Source organism: Cricetulus griseus, chromosome 2 (genome assembly GCF_003668045.3).
Source record: "Cricetulus griseus strain 17A/GY chromosome 2, alternate assembly CriGri-PICRH-1.0, whole genome shotgun sequence".
In the NCBI taxonomy this organism is placed as follows: Eukaryota; Metazoa; Chordata; class Mammalia; order Rodentia; family Cricetidae; genus Cricetulus; species Cricetulus griseus.
In genome coordinates, this window is record NC_048595.1 from 177,408,977 (window position 1) to 177,428,747 (window position 19,771).

A 19,771-nucleotide genomic window follows, 5' to 3' on the forward strand; every position below is an offset into this window, starting at 1 on the left:
CCCTTTGCAGGACATTAACTCTATTACAGTGTTAGCTCATCTCATCCACAGAAAATAGCCCAAGCCCCTCAGCTGTCCTGGGGGTGGGATAAGGTATTTTTAGAGCCCAGGACAGCTGATTGGGGATTTGCTGTGGGATTAGAAGGCCCAGGGGGGCAAGATTCAATTACAAGGGGTAAAACCCAGTATGGGCTTTAGGATAAGTCCATACTGCCTGTGTTTATCAGCAGAATGTTTTGATGTGACCCAGTGGTTCTCAGAGTGTGGTCACAGATGGCAACATCAGCACCCCTAGTACCCATAATAGCAGAAATTAAAAGAAACCATGTCTTTCAACCCCACCTAAGTTAGCACCTCTGAGTACAGGGCCAGAAGTCTGTCTGAACAAGCTTCCTGGGTGACTGACTCACTGACATTTTGAGGTCACAGATACTGGTACCCCAGCACAGCAGATTAGTGGTTGGATGAAAAATGATCTATCAAGTTGGCCTTACATCTTTTTGAGTGTTTAAAACCAGAGTTCTTTTTCCAGGAAAAAAAAAAAGATTTTTAGGACCTCTTTTGCAACCAGAGGCCCATTTGGGAGAGATTTGGTCTGTTCTGCAAGTATCTTGGGGCTGAGGGCAACCCTTCCAATCTGTGACAAGGGTCATCGACACAGCATCCAGGAGAGGCCGAGCCCTAGCTTGGCCCTGCACAACCTGGAGCGTGTGTCTTAGTACTTGAGTTAGTTGGGTAGCATACTAGCTTATGTTAACCATGTTCCAGTTACACAGCTGCTACAAGGAAGAACGCAAAGGAAGTTTGCCACCATCTTAAATGATAGAAATGGAAGCAGTATTTGTTTCTTGAGAGAGTCCCATGTACCTGAGGCTATATTCATGGCCAAGGATGGCCTTCAATTTCCTGACCTACCCACCTCCAGAGTACTGGGATTACAGATGTGTACCACCCCGTTGGTTTTATGTGGTGCTAGAGATGGAACTCCGAGCTTCATTTGTGCTGGGCGGACACTCTTAACTGAGTTACATCCCCAGCAAGAATTTTCTAATAGCCTGGTTTACTCTTGCGGGACTGAGTGGGACAGATCTGGAATTGGTTTCCCAGGGGTCTCCAACCCCGACACGATTTTAGCTTCCTAGTCAGTCACAAGGAGCAAGCCCAATGCCTTTCTTTACAAAGGACAACATTTACTGTTTATCAGCCTTGGCGGGCACAGTAGGTGCAGGGAGGGAGGAGTTGCAGTGGCAACTGGGTTCATGGCTCAGAAGATGCAGGTGCAACCCACAGCGATGGTCTCCATGACGACGCGGTGGCGGCAGGGCCCTGGGCGCGGAGGTGGCGGACAGAGGCGCCGGCGCACTGGCACCTGGCTGAACACTGGCACACTCACCATGCTGCGGTCCTCCTGCATGGTGAAGGGGTTCACGCAGCCCAGACATAGGCAACGCGCTTCGGGCAAGTCCGCAGGTATGCGGCTGGGATCGTGGTTGATGCTGCAGGGAGCAGAGTGAGAGAGAGCAGGGTGAGCGCCACCATGAACAACAAAGGAGCTGCTCATGCCATCCCTGGGGTGTCCTGCTTAGTTAGGGTTAGGGCTAGTGGCCAGAGTGTGTTGTAATGAACTCTGCCTTCCCAAAAAAGGAGACTGAGATCTGGAAGCTAGTCACTGCTAGTCAGGTTCTGTTACCACTGTGGCACCAGCTTCCTCCTTTTACCCAGTAAGATACCATGGGGACCATGGAAAAACCCAAGTCTGCTCTCGTCGCTTCCTTCTCTACCCTATTTTTATATTGTGGGGAATTAATCTACAGAAGTAAAACGTTCACACATGGATATACAATCTACATTGTAAGAGGACCTGGGCCTGTGTTCTGTTGCTTTACTGACCCTCAGAGTCTCAGCTTTGTCTGTCGTGTTGTGGTTTGGATTGATTCCGTTTTTTCTTTCTTGTTTGTTTTGTTTCAGTTTGGGTGATGGTTTGTTTTGTAGCTCAGGGTGACCTCCTGCTACAATTCTCTTTTCTCATCCTTCCCAGTGCTGGAATTACAGCATGCCCAGCTAGACAAGTTGTTTTTTAAAATTCTATTCTATTAATTAATTAATTAATTAATTTGAGATCAGAGGAGACCTTGCAAGGAGCTAGAGGACAACTTGTGGGAGTCAGTCTGCTTCCCCTATGTGAATTCTGTGGACTGTATTTTTATACACACACTATGTTAAAAGCATATTTGTCTTGGACTTTAGACACTCATTGGTGAGATCCTTCTGGGGTTGTCCCAGACCTAGAATATCTGCTCTGAGCCCTTTCTCCGCTGTCTCAATTTCCTCCTCAGTTAAATGCGAATGAGAGGTAAGAGAATCGGACCTAGGAATACAGTCAGTCACCTCACTTTGCTTGGGAGCTCCTTGAAAATAAATTTGAAGTCTCCTGAATGAGCCTACAGTTTCACAATCTCCCTGACTGACACATAGACACAGCCAAGTAGGAGTAAGCTGTGGTCTAAAGGATCCTTACAGACCCCATTGTAACTGACTCCATTCCAGGGCTATACCACTCAACACAGTAGCCACTGGCTACATGTGCCAACCTAAATTTGAGTCAATTTATACTAGTCCATCAGTCCCACATTCCAATGGTTCAGTAGTCGTCTGGCTACCACAGTGGGCTTTATCACAGGAAGTTCTGGCCAACAGTGCTTCTAGTCTCCCCCCCCCCTCCCGAGACAGGGTTTCTCTGTGGCTTTTGGAGGCTGTCCTAGAACTAGCTCTTGTAGACCAGGCTGGTCTTGAACTTTACAGAGATCCTCTGCCTCTGCCTCCCGAGTGCTGGGATTAAAGGCGTGTGCCACCAACGCCCAGCTACTTCTAGGGTCTTAGGGATATAAACAGCATAGCTGGAAAAGCTCTGGGCTGAGTTTGTGAGTGAGCTAGCCATCTCTTTATTTCATCTAATCCATGTACCCTGGGCCCCTTCTGTATGCTGACTTAGGAGGTGGAGCTGAACACACAGACATTGCTTCTGTAACCCAGGACAGCAAAGTGATACCCAAGTCAAAGTGGGACCATGTACCCCAAGCATGGAAAAGCGGTGCAGCACCATGATCAGGGCATCAATTCTAGAGGCTCTGACTGGGTGAACATAGGAACCCTGAGGTGGTTCTGAGGCAGACTTTATTTTTTGGAGGGGAGATCTCGAACGCAGTCCCCTACTACTACAAATTATGCAGTCCAGTTTCTCCCATTTGGGGAAATCGCAGGGGTCAGCACATCTGGAGTGCAATGAATAAGCCTCGTCCTGGGAAAAGCACTGTCGTGATCATAGTATCTGAAACAGGCCTTGAGAAGGCACCTATCTGGCATGAAAGAGATGTGAGCATAGCCAGAAAGTGTGAACCACCATGCTGGACAGAGTACTTTAGAAGCACTCCAGCTGGGACCTGGAGGATAAAAAGGCAGTGCTGTGTCTGTCTGTCTATGATAGCCTGTGAGGTACATACCGCCATTACTTCCACTGACAGCTGGGGAAACTGAGGCTCAGCAAAGCTATTCAACTGACTGAAAGCCTCACAGGTGGTAAGATGCAAAAGTGGGGTTAAAATCCACCAGAATCCAAGGTCTTGAACACAGTTTCTAGGACAGTGGAAACGGTCACCTGCTGTGCCCAGCCCACCTACCTGTATCCCCAAGGAGACAGACTTCTCTTGTTGGACAGCCACAGCTGCAGGTTCACCTCACATTTCCTCTTGGCTGGCTCAGAGCTGTTCCTCAGCTGGGCCACCATCTCTCCAAGGTTCCTCTCGTACTCTTCCATTCGAGCATAGGGCTTTACTCGAGATACCAGGTCCAGTGGCACCTGGTGAGGCCCAGGGGCCAAGGGGCCAGGCCGCCCTTGCCCCTTCCTTTTGCCTTTGGTGTTCCGGGGCTGGCTTGGCCCCAGGAAGGTAGAGATGGCGAGAAGGAACAGCTGAGAAAAAAAAGGCTATTGGTCAAAGGTCAGAACCAAGTCTCTCTGGGTTAGGGCGCATTAGCCACCTTGTGTATGGACACTTGTTTTGTGTTGGACACTGATGGCCAACCTCTACCCCCTACCCCGAATCTTGAAGTCCTTAAACTCAGTTATCTCCCGAAAATACCCCTATGCACCCTAGTTACTCAATCTGCAGACCATGGTTGCTTCCCAGGTGTGCTCCACCACCTACTAACTGGCTTTCCCAAGCCTGTCTGGCTTCTAATCAACTCACTGCATCAAGGCCAACGGCAGCCATTGAAAAGCACAACTGACAATATTACCTCCCCCTCGCATCCTTCCTGAGGCCCTCAGGAGTCTCCTGTGCCCTCCTTGCCTCCTCTGTGCTTGTGCTCACCATGTTCCTTGCTGTGGGAGGGGTTTTGCACTCTGCCCACCGAGTTCTACCTTTTCCTTCCATCTTCTGAACATCTGGGCTCTAGGTCACAGCCCCAGTGATGCTTTTGAACATCTTGGAGTGGCCATACCCCACATGTCCCTAACACGTCTGCAGTTGTACTTGGACATGGGATTTTCTTCGATATCCCTGTAGCTGCTCCCCCAGTCCCAGACTCCCTAAGAGCACAGAGCTCCTTTCCACACATCTTATCCCTTGTGTCTGTATCTGCATGGCATCAAACTTCGAGGAGCACATGCAGAGTGAATGGATTCCACCACCATGCCTGCCCTGGAAACTGTCCTATTAACTCTGGGGGTGGAGCAGAAGGGTAGTGAGAGTGACCAGTGCAGGGGTAGCTGGAGGGCAGAGCTCTCCCTTGGTTTGGGTCAGCAAGGTGGCTGGGACCAACTTTTCTGGAGACTCATTCGATGGAATAAGAAGGAGAAATCGTGAGCAGAGGCAGCTAAATTCTTCCAGGGACGTGGAAGAGTGAGAGGGGGTTGAGCTGTTTATAGGCTTTGCTGAAAGGAAATGAGTTGAAACAGAGTGGGCGAGAAGAAGGAACACTGTACTGAGCTGGCTCATGGTTCCTGTGAGACTCTATCCCCGAACCCCCCCCCCCCCTCTCTCTCTCTCTCTCTCACACACACACACACACACACAGAGAGAGAGAGAGAGATTACCCCCCTCCTCCTCAGCAGCAGACAACCTGCCTTACCCTATTCTTGCTCGCTTTTTCTCACTACTTTTCTGGATCTCACCATACTCTGTGCATTCCCTGCACCTCTTAGCCCACTGGGGCCAGGCCTGGTTTACTATCCAGGCTTCCCAGCAAGCCTTGACCCTTGAAAACAAGTTCCAGCATAGCCCCTCCTGGCAGAGCCACTTGCTGACATAAAAGCCACAGCAGTGATTCAGGTTGCTAAATTCTTCCTTTTGGTCCTACATTCTGCTGTAGAAATACCTCCCTCACTATAGGAATTCTCAGCTGAGCTTCCCACATGTTCCTCAATCCACCTTGCAGGGGAAACAGACTGGACTCAATATCCCCTCCCTCAATTTCCAGATGGAAAACAGACAGAAGGATTTGCCTAGGACCGTGTATGCTGCCCAGATCCCAAAAGCCAGGTCTGGAAAAACTCTAGTTTTTCTGAGTCTGTCTGGATGGCCCCAGACACTTCTTCCTGAAAGAGTTCCAGTGTGACCAGACTGTGCCCAGAGCTGGAGCCCAAGCCTTAGGCCATGACTGCTGTCTGAGACCAGGCTCTGTTTCTCTCTGGGCCTGAAGAGAGGACAGAGCTGGTCCCTGCAGATTTCCAAGCCAAACACAGGCAGCCATTTATCAATGGGAAAGAACAGCTACAGAGAAGGGAGCACCACGTACCAGGCTGTGTGGCCAGTCCATCCCACCAAGCCAGGCAGCAGGCCTGCAGCTGCCACCCGCCGGGAACCCCAGATGCCGCAGAGAGAGAATGGCAGCAACAGGATGGACTGAGGCAATTATAGCTCCACAGGGGGCTGCTGGGGGGTGTGAGAGGGTGGGCTCACTGTCAGCTGGGAGCCTTGGGCCCCCAGCTGACTGGGCCTTAGCACAGTAGCAGGCGGTGAGGGGTGTGGGGTAGGCCAGGAGCCAGGCCCTGAGGTGCCCAGGGGCTGTTGACCGAAGGACAATGCCCTGTGTGTCTGGTGGGGCCCTGGCTGATGGCACCTCCGCCTGTGGCCTGCGGCCGGCTGACCAGCCAGCACCCACAGCGCCAGTTAAGACAATCAGCTTCGTTTGCTTTGGGGATGACCAGGGGGGAGGGGGAGGAGAGATGGGCTGCTGGTTGGTCAAAAGAGAAAATGTCCTGAGTCTGTTGGCCCAGAGCCAGACAGCGCTATCTCCCAGGGAAAGGGCTTCAGTTATGCCAACCAGCCTCAGGTGCGCTCCGATGCCCACCCTCTATTTCACAGGCTGGGAAATTGAGGCCTGAGTCAGCAGGGGATTTGCTTGCTATTCCAGTGAATTAGCAGTGTCCGAGCTGGGATTTGGGCCCGGTTCCCATCCAGAACTCAACACACCACCCTACACTGTTTGTATTGGGATATTTTCTGCACAGTTCTAGCCCTCTATGAACATGTTTCTGAGTCTGTGTGCTCCACCCAGGCCAAGGTGCAGATGCCTAAAAGCTTCATGGCCAACTGTTATGGCCTTTGTGGAGTCATGTTGCCATTTTCCATGAGAGTTCTCCACTTTCAGGGCCTGCCCCATGTACGACTGACTGCTTATGACCTTCTCACTCAGCCTAAGTTTCACTTTCTGTATAATAGGAGTTACATCCCAGGAATAGTGGCCCCACTGACTTCCACTTCATGCCTAAGTCTGTTTCCACATCTCTCAAGGCTGCTACAAAGAATAAAGAAATAAGCCATGCCATAGCTGACAATGCTTGGCAGAGTGAGTGCTCAATAAACACTTCCCTGTTTATTATAAAAAGATGCTGTAATAATTATAATGATTAAGTCTCTTATTATATACAACAGCTGTCTTGATATTAGGGCTTATGTGCCTTTGCACCTCTCCCTTGTACCCCTCAAACCAACCCTGCAGGCTGAGACACTTGTGCAGCCTTCCTAGAGTGGGCCCCGGCTTCATGAGCTTGGGTGACCCCAGGGTCCATGGAGCCCCCAAAGCTAAAGTGATCATCGTCTGTGGCTAAAGCCACTCACCTTGAGTGAGCAGTCAACTGAATGCAAGTGAACAACAGATTTGCTCTCTGGGAGGCACTCGGGGGTGGGCAGCAGAGGAGGCATGACTGGGCTAGATCCCCTGCCTTGTCTTGCTGAGGGCCAGTCTTGGCCATTTATAAGAACTGGGGAGAGGAGGAGGGCAGGGTGAGAGGCTCCTGAATGTCACAAGATTAATCTGTGTGGGGCAGGTTTCCACAGCATAACTGAGGAGCTGGCTGGGGCATGAGCTCCTTGAGAGATACCACCATATTTGGTCAAATACTAGACAGGACTCTGTTCTGTCCTTGGAAACTCCGGAGGGCGGGAGACTCTGAAAATACCTCCTTGGGCAACAAGCCCCCTTCCCCCCCTACAGCCCTGGCTGCCCCGGCCCCTCTTTGAACAAATGAACGAACCTGGCTGAGGAGTGAATGGGAGCAGCCTGGCTACTTCTTTGCTTTCTTCTGCTGCTACAGCAGGGCCCACAATAAGGAGGAAATTGAAGGATACGTACTGAAATACGGAGGTTCCTCTGCCTTTCAAAACCCCAGAAATATCCATCCCCTTATTTGCTAGTACATGGACCTTTCCTTCTGATCCCTGAGGATGAAACAGTTGCCCAGGATCCAAGTAACAGAGCCTGGTAGAGCAGCCCGTGATGGCATTGCTTGGGAAGTTGAAGCAAAAGGATCAGGGGTTCAGGGACACCTTCAGCCACACATCACATTCAAGGCCAGCCCGGGATACAAGAGACCTAGTCTCAGAACATACCAAGAAGAGGAGGTGTGCGTTGATTCATTTCCAGTGTTTTAGTCCAGAGATCTTGACGTAGGAAACCCAGGAGTCTTTATTTTAATACAAGCATTTCCAGTGTTTTAGTCCAGAGATCTTGATGTAGGAAACCCAGGAGTCTTCATTTTAATACAAGCCAGTCTGGAAGCAACAGAGGCCCTTTACTTCTCATGTAGCCCACTCCCCATCCAGTGTTAAAGCTCAGGGAAGGTGGCACTTCCCAGGATCACAGAGTGTTTATGCTGGAGCTGTAAGCAGAACTAGCCCCCTGGTTCCATCCACCGATCCTCCCTTATACTGACAGTCTTGGGCCAGGCCAAGCTGAGCCTCCTTGCTAGTCTGTAGGGAGCCTGAGAAGCTAGGTCGGTCCTTCTGAGAGCTCAGATTGCTCACAATTTGCTCCAGGGACAGCAGAGTGACTGTCACTGATTTCCCCATTCCTGGGCTGTCTTGGACCAGAAAGAAGCCTCTTCCTCCAGCCTTGACCTTGAGAAACCAAGGTAGAGTCATTGTCCTGTAGTGATGTGCAGAGTATAGACCTGCAGAGACCAGTCTCAGAGGTCGGTGCCAGGTTAGAGAGGGGAAGGTGAAGAAACTAGGAACTCAGGGGCTCCTCCTGCCTCATGTACGAGGATGGAGTCCTTGGGTCTTTATGAACAAGGGTTAGGAGTACAGGTGACGATGCATGGATGGGCAGCCAGCAGTAGCAGTGATTCGATGCAGAAATTCCTGGCACTTCTACTACAGACCCACTGGGAGCCTCACTGCACTCACCACTAGATGGCACCAACAGAAAGCCAGACAACCCCGAAGAACAGTCGCGGCCCACACCTTCCAGAGTAGATGCTAAAGCCAAACAGGAGTTCCACTGGGTGGGCAAGGCCTGTGCCTGCTCCTGGCTTCCCAGTGACACTGCTGTTGAGGAGCAGTATTAACAGTGTCTTCCATATCACAGTAGGGATGGCCAGCCAGCCTGTGGAAGGCAGTGACTGAGAGTTTCTTAGTTTTGATTTTTTTAGGGGGGAGAGAGGGCTGTTTTGTTTTGTTTTAGATTTTTTTTTTTTTTTGATGGGGGTGTTCAAGACAGGGTTTCTCTGTGGCTATCCTGGAACTCGCTCTGTGGACCAGGCTGGCCTCAAACTCAGAGAGCATCATCTGCTTCTGCCCCCAAGTGCTGGGATTAAAGGTGTATGCTACCACTGCCCGCCTGTGACTCAGAGTTTCTATCTGCTGACCCCAAGTACCCACTTCCCTCTGAGCAGCTACTATGTACTAGGCCTTTAGTATGTGCAACACAGTACCATAGTCTCAGAAAATAACAACTACGAAGCTGGGATAATAGTTCAGTTGATAAACACTTGCCACATAAGCATCAGGGCTTCGGTCCAATCCCTAGAAGCTAAGTAGAGAAGCCAGGAGTGCTGGTGTGCACTATAATGCCAGTGTTGGGGAGGCAGAGACCAGAAGATCCCTAGAGCTTGCTGGATGGCCAGCCTAGCCTATTTGGCAATGAGAGAGCCTGTCTCAAAAAAACGAGATGGATGGCTCCTGAGGGATGATGGCCTCTGAGGTTGTCCTCTGGCCTCCTCCACGTGGACCAGCACACATGTGCACACACACACACATGCACATACAAACATGAGTCGAGGGAGGGCACAGAGGAAAAAAACAATAACTAGAAATAAGAATTACTGACTAATGCCCACCTCCTGAGTGCCAGGCAGGATTAACTCCTCCAAGTATATTGCTTCATGGGAAAATCCCAACACACCTGTGATATAGTCCAACTTTACTCTCTTTTAATAACTGGGGAAAGCGAGGCTTGGAATGTCTACCTAACCATTTGCCCAAAGTCACAAAAGATGCAAAGCAAGTTTGTTTTTACCCCTACATCTCCTGCTATGGTGCAGGTAGAAGACACTGGCCCAGAAGGGGAGGGATGCTCATCAAAGAGAATCTGTAACACCTCAGCCTCACCCAGCATTCTTGAACAATCTAGATGGGGCAAGGTTAGGAGCTCATGAAAGAAACTCCAGTTCTTAGGAGACATGAGAGTTCTCCAGCTCGGGGAAGTTTAACTATAACATTTCTGACACATAGAAAGCACCTGTTAAAATGTGATACATTCAATCAATCCAGTTGTAGCACAGGATGGCGAAGCTGGAACTCAGGCTGAGATCGGAGTTATGGAGAAGCTGAGGAGCAGGTACGTCCTCCAGGGTAGTGAAGACATCACAGCTTGATGAATTTTAGTCTTGGTCCTGTCTTCCCCATTATAGCTGTGTGACTTTGTGGAAAGAGATAGTTTATCTGAGCCTTCGTTTCTTCTGTACAATAGATAGTAACTTGGGGCTGGGTGTGTAGCTCAGGTTGGTGAGTGGTGGGTGTCTTGCCCAGCTTGCACAAAGCCCTGGATTCAATTTCTGGCACTGAACAAGCCAGGTGTGTTGGCTCATGCCCAAAATCCCAGCATTCAGAAGACAGAGGCAGGAGGATTAGAACTTTAAGGCCATCCTCAACTACATAATAAATTTGAGTCCAGTGTAGGCTATAAGAGACCCTGTCTCAAAATAGTGATTTTTCACTGGATTTCTGTAAGGGTCGAACAAGAATGCATCTTAAAGTGCTTTGTGGGGTGCTGGGCCAACCTGAGTGCCCAGCTAATGATAGCAGAAACCGGAACTGCTGTTATTAAAATGTTAACTTGGGCTTTCAAGGATGCCTTTGGAGTATTCCTAAGTAGAAATTCGGCATTAGTGGGTAGGGATGAGGCGAGAACCGGTGGGAGAATGCAGAGGCTTCCCTATTCAATGTGCCCACCCCGAACCTCAGCCAGGCCAGGAGGCTGATAGAAGGAATCTAGTTAGGCAAGAAGAGGCTTACAGGCTGTTTTGCTGGCAAGAGCCCCCTCTGCCATGCTGTTTTCCCCTCCCTCCTGGGTAGGAATTCTTCTCCCAAGCCCTTATTTGCACAAATGCCTGCCTCACTGCTCACTCCAGAGTCCCAGCCAAGAGGGTCTATTTTAAGCTCCAGAGAGAGGAACATTGTTGGTGGGAATAGCCCTCGCCAGCCAGCTCCCAGTTCTCAAAAAAGGGAAAGGCTGGGTGAATGAGACATGTAGAGGGACAGCCACGTCAGCGGGACCCTGGGCCTAGGCCAGACACTAGCATCTGCACCCCAAGGGGTCGACGTCAAGCAAGTATGAATTGGTGTCGGTTCTCTGGTGACCAACTCTAGGATGCCCGTCATCTAGTGAACCAGCCCTGAAAATACCAAGGCCTTGCTTCTAGGCTGCAGCGGAGACCGTGTGCTCCACTTTGTGTCTTATTAGCACCCAAAGACATCCCCACAGGCAGGGACGCCTTGCCAGCTCTTCCAGTGTAGGGTCTTTGCTGGTGACCTCCCTGCCTTCCAGAGACATTCTTCTCTCAGGACATACATTCCATCTTTGATGTAACAAGCACTTTGTGTTTGGTCTCTTTGGGCTGTTGTTGTAAATTCCTTTCTTGCACACTTTCATGGCTGTATTCTTGCTCTTTGATTTTGTAAAGGCTAATGTTTAAAACATAGACTTTGAACCAAAGTAACCAGGACCCCAGTCAGAGGCACACAGTAGCTGGGCTACTGGGGTCACTTGGGGCTGGCATCTCAACCTCCATCAAAGGAGAGGGAATAGTGAAAATGAGGGTGTGTGTGTGTGTGTGACATGCCTGTAAGTGTGCATGAATGGCCTAGCTACTGTTTGTGCATATTATCCAATCAGGTAGCATGGTATAATTCTAGTCAGCTCAATTCTAAAACCTAGTTCCCAGAGAGACCCCAAAATAGAAGGAACAACCCTAAGGAAAAGTTGGCACCCCATGTGTTTCGGCAGAGGCAAGAAGCCTGCCTGGGGACACTATGTATAAGACAGGTAAGGGATCAGGCTTCCTAAGCTTTTGAAGCCCCTAGCATGGAAAAATCATCTGTACAAGCCCCGGGATCCCATAAGCATGGTCCTCCTGCCTGTACTTGCTCAGGCCTGGGTCAGGAAGGAGCAGGATATAAACAGGCTGTGTGTATAGCCAGGCACCAGGCTTCCCACTCATCAACATATCCGTGCCTCAGACCCAGGGGATGTTTATAGTCTTCTAGAGTCTCCAGGACTCTGACACCCATCTCCAAAGCCACCATTCACTCCGCCCCATTCCTGGAGTCTGTGTCTGTGTCTCTTTGGGGTGGGCAGCAAAAAAGGAAAGAGAACAGTCCGAAAGCCCAAGACCCAGTGAAGGGAACTAGCCAGGCTGTGGAAATGGGAAGAGATGGACGAGCCAGCATCTCCTGCTGGCTTATGACTAGGGGTCTTGGAGTGTGGTAGGCTAGAGTGGAGAGCCGTGCCTTAAGCAAGTCAGATTTAATAGTAGGCTCTAGCTGGGGAGACTGGCACTGAGTTCTTTTATTGGAGGTGGCTCTGTAGTGTGAGTCTGGGGGTGTATGTCCTTGAGGGTAGTGTCTCAGTGCTTTGCTCTGTAGCACCTTCATGGAGCACTGCTTCCAGGCAATGAGTGCATCTTACTCACATGCCCTGGAAAGCCTAGGGCCGGGATGACCATGCAGACTTACACTCTCCCCAAGGGCAACTCACAGCCCACCACTCAGGAGACAGACAACTCTGAGCACAGTCTCTTACCCTTGGGCAAGGAGCCCTGGTAGCCATTGCAAGGCTTCTGCCCTGATCCTACCCATCTCCAGAATGTTCATAGGTGCTTAGGGCTACAGTGACTCACAACCCAGCCTCCCTGGCTGTGTGGTCCAGAGGAAATAGTGACGATTAAATGTAATCTCTGGCTAGTGAGCAGTGTCCTTCGAGGCTTCGACTTGCAGGCAGTGAGGCGCTTTGGAATATTCTTCAAGGGGCAGTCTACCTACTTAACAGACACATATTAAACAACTGCAGTGTGCTCAACATGTTCTAGCATTGGGGGACCGCATGGGATACTTACACCGGTCCTTAAACTCGTGCTCCAGTGGATGGTGGCAGATATAACAATGTCCCTGCTTCAGGAGCAGCAACGCATCTTGGAAGAACTCCTGCTGAACACTTCTGCTCAGCCTTCTGCATCTCCCACATCCATGGAAAGTGCTAAATCTTCTGAGGAGCCTGTGACCCTGGGCTCAGCTCATATGGAGAAAAGTGCTGTCTCCAGAATGTGAAGTCTCAGCAAATTTCCATGAGAGGTCAGTTCTCTAGAGATCCGGAGGAAAGAAAAGCCAGACTGTGTGATGTTGGCCATTTTCAGAGCCTGGCTTCCAGGAAAGAAGTCCTATCGCCATTCTGATGTTGGAAGGAGCTTCCCAGCCCCTGGCTCTGGACACACAAGATGTCTCCTGCCCAGGTGATAGACAGAAGCGGGTGATGGCTGCCTGGGGATAGGAGTGTTACTCTTCACAGGCATGCAGCACTCTACACTTTAAAAGCAGTCATTCCTGTGCTTCATTTCCTCAGCACAGGAAGTGAAATCACTGTAAATACTTAACAGAAGAAGAAAGAGTCCCAGGGAAGAGAAACAACCTGCTCATGGCCATACAGTAAGGGAAAGAGAGACAGAGCCTGGGATGAAAGCTGGGCTTACAGCTTCCCTAATCTTTGCCCTGATTTAGAGAGAGGTAAGAAGCACCAGGCCAGCTGAGGTCAGAGGTTTGTGACCCAACATCAGATGGTTTCCACCAAGGGCCAGAGACCAGACAAATGATTCCAAACTATGTTCACAGCTGCCTCTACTCCATACACATCTGCATGGCAGAGGATTTATCTGTCAGAGGGCTTTGTGCCCGAGTGCCAGGACACTGAGTCAGCTCTGTGGAGATGCAAAGGATGCCGAGGTCAGGCTGACCGGGCTCTGTCTTCCCAATGTGCTCTCCTGGAGACGGCGTGACTTGTCTGTTACACACGGCTATGTTCAAAGGACTTTCTCTTCCGTACTAGTATTCCCTTGCTCTCACCCCATTATCTCAGCCCCAAGCTAGGACTGGCTGGGCATTCCAGAATCAGTGTCTTCTTAAGGAAATTGTAGATCCCCTCTTCGGCTCTCCTCTCTTCAGCTCTTAAGCTCCACAGGGCCAACGAAGGACATTTTTCTGACACTCCTATCAGAGGTCTTTTGGTCTTTGGTGTCTGAACCTTCTTTCTGATGCCCATACATTGAGAATTCGCAGAGCAGAGCTGATGCCTCTATCCATGCTAAGTGGTCACAGTCAGGATAAGTGTGGTTGTGCTGCAGCAACTAGAAGCCCCTAAATCTAAGAGGGTTGGTGCAGCCAAGGTGCTCTCATCACCTTCACTACATGACCTATGCAGGTCACAGAGCCCCTTTCATCAGAAGCCTTCAGAGATGCAGAGTTGAAAACTTCCCCTCACATTTATAACTATAGGTGTCATAGTAGGCTTACAGAGATTTGTAGATGACTAATGTACAAAGACCGAGGATAGGTTTTGGGATCTCTATTCCAATCATATACTTCATTTGGACAAAATTAATCTCTCTCATTCTGTCTTTCAATGCAATGCAGGGAATCATACCCAGGCCCTAGCATATGAGAGACAAACACTCTACTGCTGAACTTCACACCCAGCCCTCTTATTTTCCCTTTGTTAGTTTCTCATCTGTAAAATGAGGATGATGAGGAAGTACCCATCCCACTCCTTTGATAGGAGCTGAGCTGGCAGGGTGGAGGTTAAGTTATTAGTGCAAGAGTCTGGTTCATAGAGCTTTCTGTCAGTTCTCATGATAGGAGCACAGTGCTAGACTCGCTTAACAGTGTGACCATCTTTCCACAGAGCAACCCTGGCTCTCCCCACTGTTCCCCATGTTGTCCCATTTCATCCCTGTCAGTTCTTTTCCTATCAGTGCCTGTCCCATTTTTGTTTGTTTGTTTTGTTTTTCATTTCCTCTCACTGGAGGGAGTCTGGGGACTGAATACTGAGGCAGAGAAAGGAGTGCCTATGTGTCTTTCCAACCTCCTTCCAGAGGTATGCAGCTCAAGTTCACTACCAAGTTCTTCGGAAAATGGAATTTGGAAAAGAATCCTTGCTTGAGATGAAACTTAGTGGTAAGCACAGGAACCAACTAGCCTTTGTTGGAGTTGGAAATGGCTTTGAATGCAATACCCATTGATTCTTTTTTTTTTTTTTTTTTTTTTTTTAAGGATGGATAAATGAACTCCAGAGAAGGAAAAAAAAAAAAAAAAACCTGATTCGGTGTCACACAAAATTCAGTGTCGGAGTTAGGACCAGAGCCCACTTCCTTTACTCCAGAGCTTGGGACTTCCCATGTACCACCTAAGGGGATACTATGCTTCACCATCAAGATAGAGCTGGAGGGGACCGCCTTAAAATTATGACATGTCCACTGTTCACAGGGCTCTACTCCAGCGGAGTTATAAAGCTAAGAGCCTTATAAACATTACCTTATTAAGGCTTCTTGAAAGCCCAAGGTCACAGCTCCTCTGGGTCATGGGACATCAGCTGCATGCATGTCCAGTGAACAGAGGACCTTGTAACATTCTTCACTTGGTTTAGCAAACCTGGCTTCTAATTATAGGATTTGTTTAACAGTCTTGAGTGGTTTATGAAGGAAGGCCTGGAGTCAGCAGCAGTCCTAGAGGCAGGCTGAGAGAGTCATATGGGCAGGGTGGGGGTGTCTGGATGGAAGGGAGCCCCTGCAGTGTGGCAGAGGACAGGCAAGCACAGTCTATGTGCAAGCCAGGCAGGGTGAGGTGTTAATTTTCTCTAATCTCACTAACCATGTTGCTCTCAGTTGGAAAAGGTTCCTCCCAGCTCTCCTCTGTTAGCATAACCCTTTGGCACCTGGAGAGAAATGTGAAGCTGTCCTACAGCAAGCAGATAGAATGATCGCCTTGTTATGCCTGCAGTGGTACCACCTCCATCCATCCCCATGGCCATGCCTGCCATGGTAGCATCTCCATCCATCCCCATGGCCATGCCTGCCATGGTAGCACCTCCATCCATCCCCATGGTCATGCCTGCAGTGGTACCACCTCCATCCATCCCCATGGCCATGCCTGCAGTGGTACCACCTCCATCCATCCCCATAACCATTCGTCTTATCCACAGAAATAGGGAGTAGGTACTGATAGAGAGGGAGAGAGGGAGTTATTATGAAGGTGAATGGCATTCTACTCCTTTGCAGCCAATCTGGGACACAGAGAACTTGCCAGAATCACACCCCCATGCCAAAATTCTGATGGTCCAGCCCATCTACTGTATTGTACAACCCTCCTCATTCAGGACTGCAATGCTCATGTCTATGCCCTCATTCATGTCTGAGACCCTGAAAATCCTTGCCATGCCTTACATCTCCCAAACCTTCCAGTACCTCCATCCCTGAGTTAGCATACATAAGCACATACACACAGACACCTCAGAACCTCTCAAACAGAAGTGGTCCCCATGTGCTTAAAACTAAGGTAGCATTTTCCAAAGTGGGTGTCATTCTACATTTAGGAAAAATATAAGGGGTTTCTGTTACTACTTCTATTCTAAATTCTCCTTTTTGATTTGTGTTAATCTATTAATATAATAGTGCTTTATGAAATGTGTAAATAATAGAATGCAGAGATGGCTCAGTGGTTAAAAGTGCTTGCTGCAGCCAGGCGTTGGTGGCGCACGCCTTTAATCCCAGCACTCAGGAGGCAGGGGCAGGCAGATCTCTGTGAGTTCGAGGCCAGCCTGGTCTCCAGAGTAAGTGCTAGGATAGGCTCCAAAGCTACACAGAGAAACCCTGTCTCGAAACCCCCCCCCAAAAAAAGTGCTTGCTGCAGGGGATCTGAATTCCATCCCTAGTACCCATGTGATGGCTCTCAGATGCTTATAACTCTAGAAGATCCAATGCCTTCTTCCAGTCTCCACTTAGACACAGACATATATATATATATATATATATATATATATATATATATATATATATATTTGGTTTGGTTTCTCGAGACAGGGTTTCTCTGTGTAACTTTGGTTGGAGCCTGTCCTGGAACTCACTCTGTAGACCAGGCTGGCCTCAAACTCATAGAAGTCCACCTGCCTCTGCCTTCCGAGTGCTGGGATTAAAGGCATGCATCACCACCACCAAACAAAACAAAGCACTTTTTAAAGTATGAATAAAGACCAGCAAGATGGTTCAACTGGTAAGAATACTTTCTACCAAGCCTGACAACATGAGTTCAATTCCCGGGACCCACATAAAGGTGGAAGGAGAACCTTCCACCCACTAGGCAAGCACCCCGCCAATGAACTGCATTCCCAGCCAGTATTTTTTGTTGTTGTTTCTTTGTTTATTAGCAGTGTCTCCTGGCTGGCCAGCATGATCCTTTTGCCTCATTCCCTCCAGTGCTGAAATCACACACACACACACACACACACACACACACACACACACACACACACACACACACGGAGCAGGGGAGGGGGGTAGTGATATTTTAAAAAGACTTTCTTACCCTGTTCTGAATCCTTGTAAACTGTTTCCTAGAAGTTTCCTAGACTTTCCTAGACTTCCAGTAGGAACTGAGCTCATTGTGCTCTGTGCATCACTGTGACAAGGGAAGCTTAATTAGTAACTGGTGTGCAATGGCCTGCCTTCTCCAAGAGAAGGTGAGAATCCCTAAAAGCAGGCAGGCTCTCTCTCTCTCTTTCTCTCTCTCTCTCTCTCTCTCTCTCTCTCTCTCTCTCTCTCTCTCTCTCTCTCTCTCTCTCTCTCCGCACTTTGTCTTTATCTTTGAAACACCTAACTCATCAATTATGAGGTCCAGACTGGAGTTATATCTCAGCCCCATTAAAGGCATGAACAAATGCATGAGTGCTTTAACTCGACCCCATTCTAAAATCCTCCATGCTTCACAATGTCACACAGCTCTCATGTCACATAATGCTGTCTTTTCTACAGTGGGATTGCTCCTAACTGCATCTGCCAGTAACATTGCTCCAACATACCCACAGCCCTCAGCAAGCAAACTCAAAATGCAGGAGAGCAGACTCAGTCAGAAAGATCCCTCTACACTCTCCATCAGTGCCCTGTTCACACTCAGCCAGTTAAACAGAAAGTGTGGGCTTTTGTCATGGGTCCCAGTCACCCAGAGCAAAGCCGTGGCCAAACAGTTGGAAAGCGTGGCTCCCTGGCTCAGATCCCTTCTCAGCCATTTATAATACACTTCAGGGGTGTGTGGGACTGCATTTGCACTCAGTTCCCAAGACACAAGGAAAGCGGTGGTGACATGATGTGTCATGGCTGAGAGAAGACAATTACCTTACAAAGTAATCCTAAAATGATGATGATGATGATGATGATGATGATGTGGAGTTGGAGAGATGGCTCCCAGCTAAGAGCACTTGCTGCTCTTGCAAAGGACCTGGCTTTGGTTTCCACCACCCATATGATGGCTCACAAACATCTGTAACTCCAGTTCCAGGGGATCTGATGCCCTCTTTTGCCCTCTGTGGGTACTGCACACATATGGAACACATCCATATTATATATATATATATATATATATATATATATATATATATATATATGTATATATATATGCATAACACTCATTCACGTAAAGTAAATAAATCTTTAAAATATTAAAATTGTTATAACAGAACAACAAGATTGGGTGTGATAGCCCTGTGGAAAGAATTTACAAAGTTAGTTCTTGGCATGTGGAATTAGAGTCTAGTCAGGGGTATGTGAGAGCTCTGAGCTCCACAGTGGCTTGAGTGAATTGTGTTGATGGAGTAGTGTTGTATAAGAGATATTTCCTGGGGGATAGAAGCAATACACACACACACACACACACACACACACACACACACACACACACACACACACCCCTACTTGTCCCAGAAAGGGAACCCATGACTGACCAAAGTAATGATAGTATCAAAGTCCATCTTGTTAGAGCAGGGCATTTTTATTGGAGTTATTTACAGGAGTGTGGCTGAGGGGTTGGTTACTTACAGGAGTATGGCTGAGGGGTTGTTACTTACAGGAGTGTGGCTGAGGGGTTGTTACTTACAGGAGTGTGGCTGAGGGGTTGGTTATTTACAGGAGTATGGCTGAGGGGTTGTTACTTACAGGAGTATGGCTGAGGGGTTGTTACTTACAGGAGTGTGGCTGAGGGGTTGTTACTTACAGGAGTGTGGCTGAGGGGTTGGTTAATTACAGGAGTATGGCTGAGGGGTTGTTACTTACAGGAGTGTGGCTGAGGGGTTGTTACTTACAGGAGTGTGGCTGAGGGGTTGGTTACTTACAGGAGTATGGCTGAGGGGTTGTTACTTACAGGAGTATGGCTGAGGGGTTGTTACTTACAGGAGTGTGGCTGAGGGGTTGGTTACTTACAGGAGTGTGGCTGAGGGGTTGGTTACTTACAGGAGTGTGGCTGAGGGGTTGGTTACTTACAGGAGTATGGCTGAGGGGTTGTTACTTACAGGAGTGTGGCTGAGGGGTTGGTTACTTACAGGAGTGTGGCTGAAGGGTTGGTTACTTACAGGAGTGTGGCTGAGGGGTTGGTTATTTACAGGAGTGTGACTGAGGGGTTGGTTACGGGAGCAGGGATGTGTCAAAAGCAGCTGCCTCACTGAAAAGCTCAGCGCAACGTGGATGTTAACTCACAAAAGCTACAATCCTGGAACAACTTGCACAACTTGCAGGCAGCTGCAAAGTCTGAGATAGCTCTCCAAAATGTGGCTAGCCGAGGGTCCCCTTCCATCACAGCTGCTTACTCCTTCTAGAAAGCTGGGCCAGGGCCCTGAAGAATCTTCCAAGTCTTTCCCTTTGCCTCCTCCCCCAACTTACCCAAATATGTGTGTGATCTTGTATCTA

The 19,771-nt window shown here is 48.9% G+C and overlaps 1 protein-coding gene and 1 non-coding gene across 2 annotated transcripts; both read right to left on the reverse strand.

The window, feature by feature from the left end:
* Positions 1-1,216: 1,216 nt before the first annotated feature.
* On the reverse strand, positions 1,217-8,348 carry Il17b (interleukin 17B). The gene is made up of 4 exons (XM_027402850.2): positions 8,213-8,348; positions 7,119-7,261; positions 3,678-3,967; positions 1,217-1,496 (listed from the first exon to the last, which is right to left on the reverse strand). The coding sequence occupies exons 1-4, from the start codon at positions 8,346-8,348 to the stop codon at positions 1,265-1,267; spliced, it is 801 nt and encodes a 266-aa protein (XP_027258651.1). The 3' UTR covers positions 1,217-1,264.
* Positions 3,185-3,341, reverse strand: LOC113834347. The gene has a single exon (XR_003482806.1). It is a non-coding gene; the product is annotated as a U1 spliceosomal RNA (small nuclear RNA).
* Positions 8,349-19,771: the final 11,423 nt, after the last annotated feature.